General features: G+C 41.7%; 2 protein-coding genes across 7 annotated transcripts in view; one reads left to right on the forward strand and one right to left on the reverse strand.

Annotated features, from left to right (window-relative positions):
• Positions 1 to 227: 227 nt before the first annotated feature.
• spryd4 (SPRY domain containing 4) lies at positions 228 to 2,971 on the reverse strand. The gene is made up of 2 exons (XM_034536225.1): positions 2,831 to 2,971; positions 228 to 1,580 (listed from the first exon to the last, which is right to left on the reverse strand). The coding sequence occupies exons 1-2, from the start codon at positions 2,949 to 2,951 to the stop codon at positions 1,039 to 1,041; spliced, it is 663 nt and encodes a 220-aa protein (XP_034392116.1). The 5' UTR covers positions 2,952 to 2,971; the 3' UTR covers positions 228 to 1,038.
• LOC117732985 (acid-sensing ion channel 1-like) overlaps positions 2,251 to 16,091 on the forward strand; it is a 39,844-nt gene continuing 26,003 nt past the window's right edge. For 2 of the 6 annotated variants that reach the window (XM_034536217.1, XM_034536223.1), the window contains exons 1-4: positions 2,251 to 2,352; positions 2,972 to 3,096; positions 6,666 to 7,548; positions 12,093 to 12,288. In XM_034536217.1, coding sequence (XP_034392108.1) covers positions 7,187 to 7,548; positions 12,093 to 12,288 — 558 coding nt within the window. In that variant the 5' untranslated portion in view covers positions 2,251 to 2,352; positions 2,972 to 3,096; positions 6,666 to 7,186. Of the gene's footprint in view, positions 2,353 to 2,971; positions 3,097 to 5,269; positions 5,377 to 6,665; positions 7,549 to 12,092; positions 12,289 to 16,091 lie in introns of all 6 variants that reach the window. The other 4 variants (XM_034536220.1, XM_034536221.1, XM_034536218.1 and 1 more) reach the window with 4 other exon arrangements.

Raw genomic sequence — 16,091 nt, forward strand, 5'->3', positions numbered from 1 at the left:
TGTTTATTGGTCACTTAGACATCTGCTTGTCTCAGGCACTGGGAAAAGTGCATATCTGGGTTATTTGAACACAAAATATATAGTAATGTATACAAATAAATGTTGCAAACTAAACACACATGTGTTTAAAGATATACTTTTTTTTTTTTTTAATTAAAGCTTTTTATTAGTAGTATGTAGTACTGAGAAACAAGTAAGTCAACTTAGTTGTGTGATAAAAATATTTAATATTCTTCCATCTCGAATGATTGCATTTTATTAATTGTGTTTTATTTCATTTTAACTCGGTGAAATGATTCCTAAACAGTACTTTAGTCTGTCACTGTAAATATGTATCATCCCGGTGTAAATAAAAGAGAAAAATAAAAAGCAGTTTCAGTGAAATTATTTTATCAAACAATATACAGCAGGAGCATGGAAAAAGCTTTGCAACTGTGTAATATCAGAACACAGCATTAAAAACAACTTGACAGTTAAGGTTCCTCTCAAAACACATCCTTTTCATGTCAGTTAGTTTGAGAGCTAATAAACACTCTCTCTCTCTCACTCACTCACACACACACACACACACACACACACACACACACACACACACACACACACACACACACACACACACACACACACACACACACACACACACACACACACACACACACACACACACACACACACACACACACACACACACACACACACACACACACACACACACACACACACACACACACACACACACACACACACACACACACACACACACACACACACACACACACACACACACACACACACACACACACACACACACACACACACACACGTGATTGCATGAGGCTGGATGACATACACAAAAGTATGAACTTGCATTGTTAAGCGTCATTATGAACCAACTGGACTGTGAAAAATGTACCATCGCCTGTAATACGCTGAAAATGAGTCTGACATGGATATTGCATTCTTTCCTCTTGTGATAAACGTTGCCACTGTGCCAAGCTCAATCCCACCATCACCATCACGAACCCAGTCCAGCCTGCTTCACTTTAGGCCTTCCGGCTCCTCCAGACCAGAGTGTGTGAGCAGCTCCCCGTCCCAAAGTCCAAATGCGGGGCAGAGGGGATTCTTGAACTGGGCCCTGATGGTGTGAATGATTGTGTGTTTTTCGATGTCCATCAGCTCCAGAACGCCCGCTTCGTAGTCGAGCCGGATGCCGATGCGGTCCGGCTTGCCCACCTGCGCCACGGGAACCATCTTGTTGCCGGTCATAGCAAACCACTTGCGCTGAGCGTAGCCAAATACCCAGGAGGACCTGTTGGTGCCCACGCAGTCCTCTCTGGACATCAGCGCCTCGGCCACACCCAGACGAAACTCTTGGGACTTTTTGACCGTCACCTCCCAGTAGTGACGTCCGCCGCTGATCTTCTCGTCGCCGAACACGACGGCCCAGTCTCGGAAGCGCTCCGGGTTGTTTTGCACGTGGCTGGGGTCCAGACCCAGCATGCGGTAGATGACGGCAGTGTTTTTCTTGAAGAGGTCCAGACTGCTGTGAGCCGTCAGCTCATCGAGCCTGAACTCAAAATCTACAGAGAATGAGAAGGGGAAAAAAAAAATGTTCACGATGCCTTTCAGTTTGATATTTAACGGATTTAATGGAAGCCTCATTGATCTTGTCATTAGCAAATTACTCTAAATCTGGCTCTATGCTTGCAATGTTCCGTATCTATAAGAATTATATGAATATTTGAGGTATTTTTGTTGCCTTACTGTAGTGAAGATACAGACAGGAAACAGGGGAGGGCGAGACAAAGGTGACCAGTTGGAATCGAACTGCCGACGTTAAGGTTATGTGGAATCAACTGTAAACCAATTGATCCCAAACTGGGCAGAAAAGAGTTTAATAAACCTCTTTGACTTGTGAAACACAAGTGTGACTTATTACTTCACTTAACTTACTAGAGAGAGAGAGAGAGAGGGAGGCGGAGAGAGGACACATTGGCGAATAAAAAAAAAGAAATATTTTTCAACAAAGCATTTTGTATAATTTGACAGTTATTTCGCACAACGCTAATTATCATTTAAATTTAATAACACAATAATTTGAGACTATTTGCTCAAATCCTCGGTTGCAAGTGTTATTATTATTATTCTACAATTAAAAAGTACCGTGGCTGATAATAGTTTAAGGTTCAGTGTCCATGGACGATATAAAGTGCCCTGACATTTGATTGGCTCAAATCTTCTGACGTCATGGGCGAGACGGATTAATGTAAACTAGCTTTTGCTAGATTAAAGTTTCACATCCTTCACATATCAGCCCACCTGCCACGGGATACGTTATAAACCAAGTTTAAGGTAAACATGAATTCTTAATAATATTTAACGTGGGTTTTATCTTCCAAGAAAAAAGACATGTTAGACTGTGTAGGAAACGAGTATAATTGGGACATTTCCTGGTTTTGCATCTGTCCAAAGTCGTCATTTTCCACTTCAAAAAACCGACACTGTTAACTAACGTTACTTCACTCCAAGTCTTGTTAAATTGAGCGAAGATTATGTATAAATCTGTTAAAAAATATATATAATAATTGACAAGCTTTCTTAAGACTTAACTAAATAAGAACATTATGTATTTGTTTTGCCAATACGATGAACGGTGAACTTCGTTACAACCCATTTAAAAAGGTCCAAGAACAACAACCGACACATCCATCCCTTCGCTGTCAGTGGCTGCTGCCTGCCGGGGCACTGACCTCTGTGCTACGGCTTCGAGAAGAAACGGAACAACCATTTTCTTATTTACCTTTTTTTGACAAAAAAAACATTCACTCACTGTTCCCCGTCGAGGCCGAAATGTAGCATCTCCTCGCGGGCAGACTGCGCGCGACTGACACGCAGGTGACAGTCCGTCCTGCCAGTCGACACAGCCGAGCTGCTCTTACGGGCGTCGCCATGTTTTTTTTTTTTTTTTCAGTGCTCACATGTTTTGGTCCCTTTCTTCCTTTCTGGGTCCACATTTGAACGCCCTCTACTGCCCCCTGCAGGCCTGGAGAGGAACTACCATGACCCGCCACACCAATGAGAGTCTCAACATTTGCAGTAAGTATACCTCTTAAAACCCAAACTGACCTTGACTTTATTTGAATTATGGAAAAAATGAAAATCAAATGATCCACAAGACATCTATAATTTGATACAAGGAGTTTTTGGTTTACTCAGTAGTAACATTAAGATAAGATTAGATAGGATATGTACTTTATTCATCCCCAGCGAACATGTTTACAAATATACAATACAATAAAATAGCAGGACATATTACATTTAAGAATTTAAATAATAAAGGAAATTAAAATGCAAAAATAAAAATTAGAGGTGTAACTAAAGGTAAATGGTAAATGGACTGTACTTGTAGAGCGCGTTCTCTAGTCTTCTGACCACTCAAAGTGCTTTAATACTACATGTCATCATTCACCCACTGAAGAGAGGAGATACCATGCAAGGTGCCACTTGTCAAGGACAATCTAACATTCACACACATTCACACACACACACCGCAGGAACAGCCTGAGGGAGCAGGTTGAGGGTCTCGCCCAAGGACAAATCGACGTGGACTAGTGGAGCCAGACGATTTGAGAAGCTGGGGCCGGGTGTCATTTCTGCCGACAATTACTTAAATAATAATAGTCTTCAGTAAAGAGCGAGAACAAGCTTAAAGATATTCATTCAAATGGTGATTGAGGCTCTGGCCAGCTGATGAACGTTTTGCAATATTCGCAGTAATACAAACTGGGTGTCAGTGGCGACATTCCTGGAAAAGAGCTCACTGAAGTTGGATTTTTTGTTTTCTTGGAAAGTCAAAAATTCTATAATAAAGAATTGTGTGCATAGTTCTATTGTTTATGTGTGTGTGTGTGTGTGTGTGTGTGGGGGGGAAACTGTATGATAGCATTTTCTCAGAGGAAGTCGCCACATACATACACCCAGTTTGCAATACTGCAAATATAAAAATGTGGCAATGTTTTCATCAGTGGGCCATAAGGCCGATCACTATAGTGACTTAACGGACATTTATATCAATGAAAATCTTCAAGATTGCTCGGTTTAGTTTATACGGTCGCTATAACACTGCTACGCCGATTTTTTATGTGGAAGTCCGTTCTACTCCTATTGTGTTTCTCTCGACTGTAGTACACAAGCGTAAAAGTAGCATAAACTAAACATCTCAACAGTAATCCAACAGTTACTTAGTAGTAGCTATCTCGGTTAGCCGTAAACGCTTCATATTAAAAAAGCACACATGTGATGTAGATAATAAATGTCTGTCATTGATTGCGACCAGCAAGCGAATGCTGGCGGCAGAATAACCACATGACATCATTCCTTCCAGGAAAAACCTTATTGGATCAATTATATTGATCTGTAAACCTGCAAAGTTTGAACGTTTTATTTCTCAACATGCTTTAAGGGTCTAATTGCCGTTTCGAATCTCTCTCCACACGACCAGAAGTTATGTTTTGGAAATGCTGAATCCTTTATTCATTTAATTGACCTGAAAGTAGTTAAATTCAGACATATTGAGTCTACTGGAATACTCACCATGTGTAATTCTTTTAACTGAAGAGTGCAAAAAAACCTCCACAATCCCAGAAGAAATCTAAACTCATTTTAAATTTGATTTAAAAAAAACAAACAAAAAAAGTTTAAATAGAGTTTTAAACAGAGAGCAATTGGGCTCAATATGTGCGAGCTTCTAACAGCTGTTGAATACTTAAACTTGTATTAGGATTCGATAACAAAAAAGTATCTTTTGGCTTCTGCAGCATCATCACAACTGTTTGTTACAGATCATTTTAGTCACGTAAAAATACAGAACTTGAGTAAATGACTTGGTCACATGTCAAAAACGTACACCTTTGAGAAAAGTTTGCTTAAGCTTACCTTAATGTGTTGAATTTAATAAACATCTCTGCATTAGTTATACCTGTTTATGCTGGAGTTCTAGATAATAAACTGCTCCAGGGTGGCAAATGTAGTACATCTTTTAATGTCAGTTTTTTTAGTATTTAAGGTGGGTGATGCATCTTTCATGACATATAATGAATATGTTGTTATATTAACAGAGCTCGACTCGGCCTTGTTGCACAGCCGGATCCATTTTTTCACGCCAGTATCCAGCTGGGGACTAAATGTCATTGTTTATTCATGGTCCAAATCTAAAAATGATTTTCCTTTTTTTGCGGTGCCTGATGATGGCTTTTGTCTCGGAGAGTAGCGGTTCAGATATCCTCACCTCTTCAAACTTCTGCTACAGACATGGAGGTCTGGGTGGATCCCAGTTCCTTCCTCTATTTCAAGTCTGGATTTGATTCATTCAAGAATGTAGGAAAAATCACGACATGAATATTTAAAAACATGCAGCAGAGCGTCACTATTCTAGATGGTACACTATAGGGAGAGAAACACAATGAATCTGTCATTTATGTCAAGTTTCTTTTATTCTATAAAGGGAACGTTTGGGGACTGTTGGTCGCACAAAACAGGCGATTTAAATATGTCAAATCGGGTTGTTTTTTTCTCAATTTGATTTCGTGGTTTCTATAGACCAAACTATGAATTGATGAATTGAGAATATAATCAGATTAATCAATAACAACAATAATTCTCAGTGGCGGCGGTAGGATATGCTGTAGGCTGAGCTACATAGTTTAATAATGCAATAATAATGATGAGAAACCATTATAGGAAAACAGCTCAAATATAAATGTATCGTGGAGGCAGACAAGCTCCGTTCAGTTTCAATATATTTTTCCCCACTGTCTGAATATTGAAACGATTTGTTGGTCTGTGAGTGTGTTGAATCCTTAGTATTTTAATTGTATTTCATGTCTTCATACTTGCTCTCCCTCCATCTCTCATTGTTGGCATGTGTTGACACAGTCTGTTTACCCTGAGTTGCCAGATTTTGTCCAGGTGCACCAGTCCCAGTGGCCGGGTATAGTGGTCACTCCGGCTGCATGTGGGTTAAAGAGACACTGCAACCAACCTTACACACAAAGTTCAGTCTAATTGTCGCCGTTGAACCGGTTGTCTTCTGCAATGCATGCAAACTTTGAGTGCACCCTTCATTTTCTTTGTTTTTTGTTCTCACAGAAAGACCGGTGAAAGAAATGCTCAGTGAGAGATTGAACAGAGGCGAGTGCCGTTTGAATGATGCCCTTTGTCCCTTTTTAATCCATCTCTAAAGACCCCCGATCGTACGGACGAGTGATCCTGAATTGCAATACTTCCCCTTTAATGTACCTATTGCTCACATTCTTTTCTCTCTCTCTCTCTCTCTCTCTCTCTCTCTCTCTCCCTCTCTCTTTGAGCTGCGGTTAAGATGTGAAACTACAGTAACTCACAGGTGAACAGCAGCGCGCCAGTCTCCCCTCCTCTCCCCTCCTCTCCCCTCCTCTCCCCTCCTCTCCTCTCCCCTCCCCTCCTCTCCTCTCCTCTTCTCTTCTCTCCTCTCCTCCACCGTCCACTGCCGCTGCTGCTGCCAGGCGGGCGGACACAAACGCGAGCGGAGGGGAAAGAAGAAAAAAAAAAGAAGCTCACGACTCACCACCGACCAGAATAGCCAACCCATCTTGACCCCCCCACCCCCTTTTTTCTTTTTCCGATTCCAGAGTGGAGAAAATCTCCCGACTTGACCCGAAAATCTGCGGATTTGAAAGGACGTGCGTAAAGGGCAGCGACAGAGGAACTCTTAGGAAATGAGCCGGGAGTGTCAAAAGGATTTCTCTCTCTTCTCGGGTCTCCGGGCTTCCTCTTGTTGGCGTGCAGCGATGATGCGTGCTTCACTGGACTCGACCGGCGCATTCGCAGGCTGATGAAACACTTTGTCAATCCTTTTTTTTCTTCTTCTTCTTCTTCTTTTCCTTCTTTTCTTTACTGCTTCTATTTTTTTTTCTTCTTCTAAAGAGTGATCCAAATGTATCTCCGTCCGTGTGCGTGAGGGGATGGCGACCAGACCGCGCCGGGTCCACGAGTGGTTATCTTCTTCACGTTCGCACGTGGTCCTGGATGGATGATGACAGCTTGTGCCACAGGTGAATGAGTATCGGCTCAGTTTCTCTCAGCGGCGAGTGTCTCTCGAAGCTGTTTTTCTGACTCCGGCGTCCGGATCGTGCTCGTCGCCTTGGCGACGATGGATCTCAAAGTAGAAGCCGAAGAAAGGGACGCGCATCCGCCTCCACCCATAGAAGTGTTTGCGCACAGCTCGACTCTGCACGGAATCTCTCACATCTTCACGTACGAGCGGTTCTGCATCAAGCGCTGCCTGTGGGTGGTGTTTTTCTTGGGGTCTCTGACCTTCCTGCTGTTCGTGTGCGTGGACCGGATCCACTTCTACCTCGAGTACCCGCACGTCACCAAACTGGACGAGGTCACGACCCCGATCATGACGTTCCCCGCGGTCACCTTTTGCAACCTGAACGCGTTCCGGTTCAGCCGGGTGTCGCGCAACGACCTGTACCACGCAGGGGAGCTGCTGGCCCTGCTCAACCAGAGGTACAACCTGTTCCAAAGGGTCTTCTGCTTATTCTTTATTATCCGCATGTTGTATTCCCTTGATATCAAATACTTCCTTCAACCCTCCACCCCTTCGTGAATATGTGTTTCATATTGCAAATATCAGTGGTGGAATGTAACTACATTTACTCAAACTTGAGGTACATTTACTTGAGTGTTTCCATTGGATGCCACTTCTACTGCCACTTGGATGCCACTTCTAAATGTCGTACTTTTTACTCCACTGTCAGATTTATTTGACAGCTATAGTTACAAGATACTTTGCATATTAAGGTTTACACACAAGTCCCACAATGTTCTTGTAAAAGCCTGTTACAAATGTAAGTATTAATGCAAAATTGTATAAATTGTCAACCAGCAAGAAGAAATGCTGCTTACACATTACTGTATAAGTAATGCCATTAACACTCACAGGGGCCACGTTTTCTGCATTTTGATCATTTCAGTCAATTTTGCAAATATTTTCTTATATAGTTAAATATCCAATGCAGGACTTTTACTTGTTATGGAGTATTTTCACAGTGTTATAATTCTACTTTTGCTTAAAATGGGACCATAATTTACTACATAAACATCATGCTGTATTGAAAAAAAGACTATGGATTGAGACCATAAACTCACGTTTACAATGTTTTACTGAGGTGAGAAGTAGAGTCATTTTTCTCATAGACTTCTATACAATCAGACTTCTTTTTTGCAACCGGAGCGGTTGCCCCCTGCTGGCCAGTAGAGAGAATGCACGTTTTAAGACACCTCCCCATTGGCGTCACTCGGCAGAACCGGAGGTCGCCGCCTGGTTGCAGAATGACAATAAAATACCCCTGAACCTTGAACCCTCTCGCGACTCTCATGGGAAAAAGAGTTGGAAACACTGGGTTGTTTTTTTTTTTCGAAATCCAGCGTATTCATGCTGGTTTCTCCAAGCTTTATGTAAACGATCTGAATACTTCACCCACTGGCGTTTGTATCTCCCGCTCATCCAACAAGCTCTAATAGTTTTTACCTCGTTGAGTCATTGAGCGCTTGTCAGGCTTCGAATTAACTGAAGGCGTTATAATCACGGCAGCCGTCTTGTCGGTGCAGCTGAGGGGCTCTGGATGCCGAAGCTGGCAACCCGCACGTACCGTATTGCTCAGGAGGAGAAAAAAGTCTGCTTCCTTTTGATTACGAGTGCAATGACAGACGCTCTGGGTGTCTTTGTCAGTTGTGTTCCTGTAACTTCCAACAGAGCTGAAGACAACCTCTCTGGATAGTTTACATTGATTAGGTTCATGCGCATGGCTGTCCGAGGGGCAGAGAAAGGGGAGATAGAGAAAGAGATTGAACCTCTGACAGGCTGTCAGTTAAAGAGATCAAGGTGAGGGCTCAGCATACAGTGCTGAAGGCCTCCGATGGCTTTGCTTTTTTTTGGTGGATATGCAGCCAACTTCTGTCCTAAATCTTTAATGAAGATCCCAGTTTGAACACTAAAATTAGCTCCCTTTTTTTTCTGTGTGACGCTGGTGTCACTGATGATCACCACTCGACATCTGGATTAAACATTTTTATTACGTTATGTCATGAATACATCTCATAATCTCGCATTTCCAGGTAGAAGTTTTTTTCTCATGGAGTTTGAGACCAAAGCATAAACGGGGCTGACTCTCCTCCTCCGTGTACTCATCTCAACTCTCACACTCTGAAGTAGGTTTAGTGCTCATCATCCGGGCCTCCCCTCGGCAAAGCATGGAGGTGATGCAACGGCACACTTAGCGGTTATACCCCCCCCCCCCCCCCACCCCACCCCCCACCAGACCAGAAACGAAAGCGCTTGTGGCATGAAATCCATTTAAGGCTGTTCTCCGCCCACTTCCCATGTTTGGAGTCATCGGTCTGGGAAATGTCTTGTGGCGTGATATTTAAGCCGCACACATCCTGAAGTGTGAGCCTTCGCCGATCCCGGCGGCTCGTTCCTCTCGGGGTTTTATCTCATAATGCCTTCTTGGCGGGTTTCGTCCACGACACAAACAAAACAGTGGGGATGCGAGTGCCTCTCCTCAATTGAGTTCTCTTTCAAACAAACAAAAAAACACTCCTCGGCTGTGCCATAATGAGACTTTGATTTAATCTCAATGTCACAAAAATAATCCTTGAACTCAATTCTTTATTATTGATTTGATGTTTGAAGGATTTCAGTCAGTTCCTAATGCATCATACATTACAAGCTCTTCTTTAAATAAGGGAGAATCTCTTTTTGTATTAACGTTATCCTTAGAAACATATTAGGTGCAGTGATGCTCACACAAAAGATCAATGACAGACCGTATCCATACAAGAGTGGTCACATTCAGAGGAAACAATTTCATTTGAGGCAGTCTTCTGGAAAACCGCCCAAAAAATTCACGCGATTTGCTCTTTGCTGAGTCCATTAAGACGGTGACATTTTTAATAATGGCCCAATGGGGGATCACAGCGAGGGTCGAGGCTGGGTGCATTTACAGCGATTCTGCTCTCTTTTGATACGAGGCGGCGTGGTCAGACTTTTGCGAGCTCCATTAAATGAAAAGAAATTTCCTCCCGGTGCCACCGATAATGCTGGGTTTGATGTGGGTTGTCTGGCTCCCCCACTCAGTCACTCGCAGGCCTTTTATTCCTAATGCAGCTTTAAAAAAAGAAAGGGAAAAAAAAAAAAGACTGAGGCTGGCGATGCAGACAACATGAAATATCAAGTGTAACTAAATACTGAGCTATCATTAATGTGGTGATGTATGGGGCAAGAAAACCTTTTGAGAACTCAAAGTATCATTAGCGATAAATATATGATGAAACGTGACAACATTCATTCTTCATTTCATCGAAGGAGCTAATACGAGGAGAACATTGTGTCACACAGGAAAAACAACCCGACACCTCACTATTACAATATCAAATATACATGTATGTTGACTATAGGGATAACAAATGAATATGGATTAAAAAAAATCAAGGCTTACATTTGCTTGTAAACGTGACTAACAGCCGTGTTAGCTCTGCTCACATGTCGGAGGGGTTATGTTTACAATCTCAGTTCGCATGCCAGTATTTTTCTATCTATAGCAGCTATAATCTATATTTTTTATTATAACTATGTGTATTGGATGACAACGTGAAAGACCTTACCTGCACACTGCTCTCGTAGCCTTGTTTTCAGCAACAACAAAAAAAAGCTCTTAAACTGCAGAAACACACTTTGCAACTAGCTGGTGAACATCGTGCAGCATTTAGCAGCTAAACCTCCAGATATTTTCCTCATGAGTTGGTGGAGACCAAAAACAGAGCTAAAAAGAGAGTGAATTTTGGACTTAATTCGCCGGGTGGCCGGGAGCACGACTCCAAATGAACGATAAGTTTGTTGCTGGATGTGTAAATAACAATATGGCAATGTTGTGCAAATAGTTTCCAGTTATAGCAGTTTTAAAACAAAGTACAGCTGAATCTGATGGGAATGTCATTAGTTGTTATTAGGTCATGAACAAAAGTATTGGACAAAAATCATTTTGACCTGATTATTACACTAGAAAAAAATCAACTAGGGCATCACCACGGTGAGAGGGACATCAACGTCTGTACCAAATGGCGAGAGAAGCAATCCAATAATAGAAGCATTAGACGTGAAGTCAAAGCATCATGAACGTATGAAGAAAACATCATCTGCGAAACATTAATGTCTGTATGAAATGTTGTGGTAATCCATCATTTAGATGATGAGATATTTCTCAGAACATTGGACTTTTGCTAATGTCGCTAGAGGAAGAAGCCAAGAAGAGTCTCCAGGAGTCGTCATCTAGGGGGACCGTGAATGTCATCTAATGCTGCATGTTCTTTAGTGGAAATGTATCTTTCTTTTTTAAGAAGTGACAGAAATAATGAGCGGAGATACTCATAATTCAAAAGTAGCATGGTTCCCTAAAAAACTGATTATGTGAAAAATTCAATATTTTCTCGCCATACCTTTTTTAAAATGTTAGTCAGACTTGCTTGTCAATTTCAGATATGAGAGTTAAACTAAATTTTCTCGTGGCCCCCAAAAAAAAAACTCCAATAAAGATAAACGCTTTGAATCGAGTTAAGTGTGAATGGAGTTTTAAGTTTAGCCTGAAGCTGCTGCATCCACAGCGAATGGACGACTGTCTTTATGGGCCCGTACAGCTCCGGTCTGAACTTTATTATGTAGTGCGCGTTAAAGCGTCACACTCTGGTAGTGCCATCAGTTCAGAATATATATATATATCCATATATTTGTGCTCAGCTTTCTGTCTCTTGTGATTCATTCTGGACTCTTATTATTTTTAGCGTTTTGTTCAGAGGGGGGAAAGGTTGAGATGAAGACTCATAAACCTTTCTGAAATGTGCAAATACATGAAGTCAAATACTGTCATCATCAGGGCGGCGATTGTTCGATGAAAGTCCTCCGTCCGTACCTCACCTTCATTAAATCTGCCCTTTTAAAATGAAATGAAATACTTGTTTGACCTCCCTCTTCCTGTCTGTCGGCGTCTTCCCAGGTATGAGATCAGGGACATCCACCTCGTGGAGGAGAGCGTCCTGGAGAGCCTGAAGGTCAAAGCCGATTTTCACAATTTCAAGCCGCGACCCTTCAACATGCGGGAGTTCTACGACCGGACCGGCCACGACATCAACGACATGCTGCTGGCCTGCCACTTCCACGGCACCGAGTGCAGAGCGGAGGACTTCCAAGTGGTACGTTGTCTCCGAGAGACCGTTCGATCCCGTCTTTTCTTAAAGGATACGTTTTGTTGATTGTCAACAAATCCTGCCGAAGACCCAAAACCAACAAATAATTCATCCTTGCCACAGCCACCAGTATTGTCTGTGTAGCCCAAAGCTTGTTATAGCTTATATTCTTCTGTGTTCCGGGTGGCGCGTCCCATAGCAACGGTTGACTGACATTTGAGCGCCGTCGTTGCTAAGGAGTAAGGACCACGTCACAGCCCTGTAAAGGTTACAACCGCTGATACAAGACATTTCTTTTCCCCCTTTGTCAACTTGCCCTTGTAACGTGGAGGTAGTTTAGTGAAGCACATACATATATATAGTCACTTCATGTCAATATATCCTCTGTGTGATATATTGGTTACTGGTTATTAAACTGCTATTGGATAAGTTGCAATGAAAAAAATAGTTATATAGTGACGAGCAAATGTATATTTTGCTCCTTTCTAGACCAGAAGAAGGCAGCATTTGGGTGGATGCGCCATGCTGTTCTGTTTGGATATGAAGATAAAGCCAGTTTGACAGTTGTACCCCAAACAATTAGTCATTATGTATAATTAATCAATTACAATGTTTGTAATTACAGCTTTTTACAGAGCAAATGAGTCACCAGTTATTCCGATTCCTCACATCAATAAACCACAATATTAATCCCACGTAAACTGTCCTTCTTTCTTAAATACTTACTGGGGATTAACACGTTGTTGAAACACACGGTCGGTTTTGGTCTACACACAGATTATTTATTATAAGAAAAATATAGAATATCACAAGTTTTTCTTTCTTTTTATATATTTTTAATTTTGTTTTAAATAGCACAGTTCATTTTATTCTTTGTTTGAATAGTAGCGTGCAAACAACACTCACTGTATAAATCATAGGACCATCTATTTATAGTGAGTTAAAGAATGATGAAACCCCGACAGCAGAGAGAGAGAGAGAGAGCAAACCTCCGAGCGGACTGAAGGGAAAAGACATTTTTCTCGGTTAGTTTCCCCAAAACTGGGGAAACCTGCTGGGGTTTTGTCTGCGCATGCTGCTGGTTTCAATGGAAACCTTCTCCGGTGTGAATACGTCACGCTACACGTTGCGTGTCTTTTATTCCCACAGCGTGTTTTTAAGATGTTTTTTTTTCAATCTGTGCCGACAACTCCTAAAAACATTCACGATCAAACGTTCTTTTGAGCTTTTTTTTATTTATTTAAATTGAATCCCCACAGCTCTTGAGTGAACGTTTACATCTTACCTTTTCATCTTTTCATTATCATTTTATTTTTTGTATTTTTTTTTAACTCACAAAACAAGAGGAGGGGAGGTATCGTGCAGCGAGGCGTGGAACGATGCAGTGGAGCTGGTCAAAGAAGACCTTTTTTTTTCTTTCTTTTTTCTCCAGTCCACTGACTGATTATATAAAGTGTGCACCGCGTGACCGAAGCCGTTGTAAGTTTACTCTGCAGCAACAAAAAAAAAGTTATGGGCCGTAATGCCTCCGCCATAAAAGATTGCCGTCGCACCCAGACACCATTGCCAACGGGCACTGGCATCAGACGCGGTTTTTTAATTTGGAGCTGAACATTGATCATTCCACACGGCAGCCTCACTCAATAGATTGGATTAAATGTAACGGTATTTTATCTTTCCCCAGAGAAGATTCATGTTTATCTCCGCTGGACATCTGTGGTTGTAGATCCTCTTTTATGTATATATTTATATATATATTACAGTCAAATGGTTCTTACCTTGATTTAACCAGCAGAGATGTCAAAGAAGATAGCTGTATTTTTGTCTGGTTTGAACATTAATACACACAATGACACCAGAAAGGAGCTCTACACGAAGGCCTCTTCCCACAGCATGCTGCATTGAAGTAGCTTTGAAGTGATAGTTTCTGCTCATGGGCAATTTCATAAATGTTCTCACTAACTACTGGAAGCCGCTATGCAGTTTGAAGTAGTGATATGATTGCGGATCAACTCTGTTATTAGACGTCTCTGGTAGCAACTCGGATGTTGCTACCAGAGCTCCTCTTTGAATTTAGAATCATATTCAGGACTCTTGCCATTTTTCTTTTTTGCTCTGCATGGTCAGGCCTGCACTAAAAGAGACTAAAAGTGGCTCATAAACGTGGGAACTCGTGAACACTGCATATAGTTTTGCTCGAGGCCACACCTGTCACACTCGCCTTTTGTTTTTCTTCGTGTTTTTGCATTTACTTAATTCATTATGTTGTGTCTGGACTATATTTAAAGTTAATTGTATTGGCTTTCCAATCTGTACACTCTATCTTCCATTCAATATCTTTTTTTGTTTTTTTTTCAAGCTGCTCCATGAATAAACTTTCCCATCTTGATAATCTGATAGAAGGAAATAGAAAAATGCACGTCCTGCAGTGTCGGTCGAGTTACCGCCTCGCGTTAACTTAAAACGAGGAGGACTCAAACATCCCGTCTGACTCTTAATGAGTCACAGTTGCGACTGAGCTCCCCACATGTCAGCTCCGCTGTGATTCAGTTGATTACTTCCTCATTTGAAGCTTTTCAAAAGACTGTGACACTCATCGCATTACGGTCCCTTCGGTGTTTTTCTCAATTGAACGTCTGTGTGAGCGGAGATGCGTTCACTTACTGCTTCTTACGTCGGACATTTAGCTGAGGGGAGAATTTTTAAAAAAAAGAGACCAAAACTGCAAAGTCACTGACTTTGAATCTTTTTAACTAAACTAAAGGCAATTTGATTTGTAATTTCCAGACTCATTAGTTTTTTGGTACAAACTACTTCCTCCAAAATGATCGTAACGTTGAAAATCGGCACAACATTATGACAGCATGGCCTTCGTGAAAATAGGATTTTCTCCGTTGCCGTTTTTACACCCATCAACCAGATGCCCTCCGACTTTACGTTCTTTTTCTCTGTTCCCTGACTTCTCCACCCACCTGTTCCACGCTCCCTTATCAGCTCCGCGGTACATATACCAGCTCCTTTTCCTCCAATCAGTCACCAGTGTTCACGTCTGTCTGCCTGAACCTTTTCTCTTTGCCTCATTCTTAGCCACTTTAGTTTGGACGTCACTGTTCTCCTTCAACCAGTGAACGGTCCCCTTGAACTGCATGCCTTCCTCCCTCTGCATTTTTATTTTTAGCATTACACCGATTTTTTTTTTTTTAACGGTGAACGAAATTGTCAGTCAGACCTGCGCACAGTGTTTTAATAGGGTGGCATTTACTATTTCTGAGCTTGCAGCGATAAATTTAAATTGTGTGTAAATGCTGCCGATCCACTTTCTGAGATGCATTTTGTTAAGTTTGTTACTAAATACGTTTCAACCTTTTAGTTGAGCTGCAGCTAACCATCTATGGCAAAGTTTAAATGTGCTTTTAGTACCTTTTGAGCACACATCAATAGAGGATGGACTTTTGTCACAGCAGACATTTTGACTTGTAGGAGGAGAAACACAGGTGTAAATAATCAAATGACGGATTGCAGAGCTCGATTCAGCTGCTTCATTTTTTTCGAGGCCCCGGTACTGTTTGCTGGCTCTCTGACCGACTTCGACCGATTGATTTAAGGCCGTGTTATGTTTGCACGGTGCTTTTAAAATCTTACCACAGAAGGAACAACTCGTTTAATTGTTCCTGCTATATGGTAAGATTTAAAACCACCTTAAACACGGCCTTAAATCAGTTTGTTGTCCTCAGAAGGAAGTTTAAAATAGGAAAACAGTCCCTGCGCTGAGAGGTGACGATCGTGGTTCTGTGGCGCTTTAATGATGC

Source organism: Cyclopterus lumpus, chromosome 7, assembly GCF_009769545.1.
Source record: "Cyclopterus lumpus isolate fCycLum1 chromosome 7, fCycLum1.pri, whole genome shotgun sequence".
Taxonomy (NCBI): domain Eukaryota; kingdom Metazoa; phylum Chordata; class Actinopteri; order Perciformes; family Cyclopteridae; genus Cyclopterus; species Cyclopterus lumpus.

Coding starts and splice junctions, on each gene's coding strand:
- spryd4 (XM_034536225.1), bottom strand. CDS start 2,951: ATGGCGACGCCCGTAAGAGCAGCTCGGCTGTGTCGACTGGCAGGACGG. Junction 1,581..2,830: donor TTCGGCCTCGACGGGGAACA/GTGAGTGAATGT, acceptor CATTCTCTGTAG/ATTTTGAGTTCAGGCTCGAT.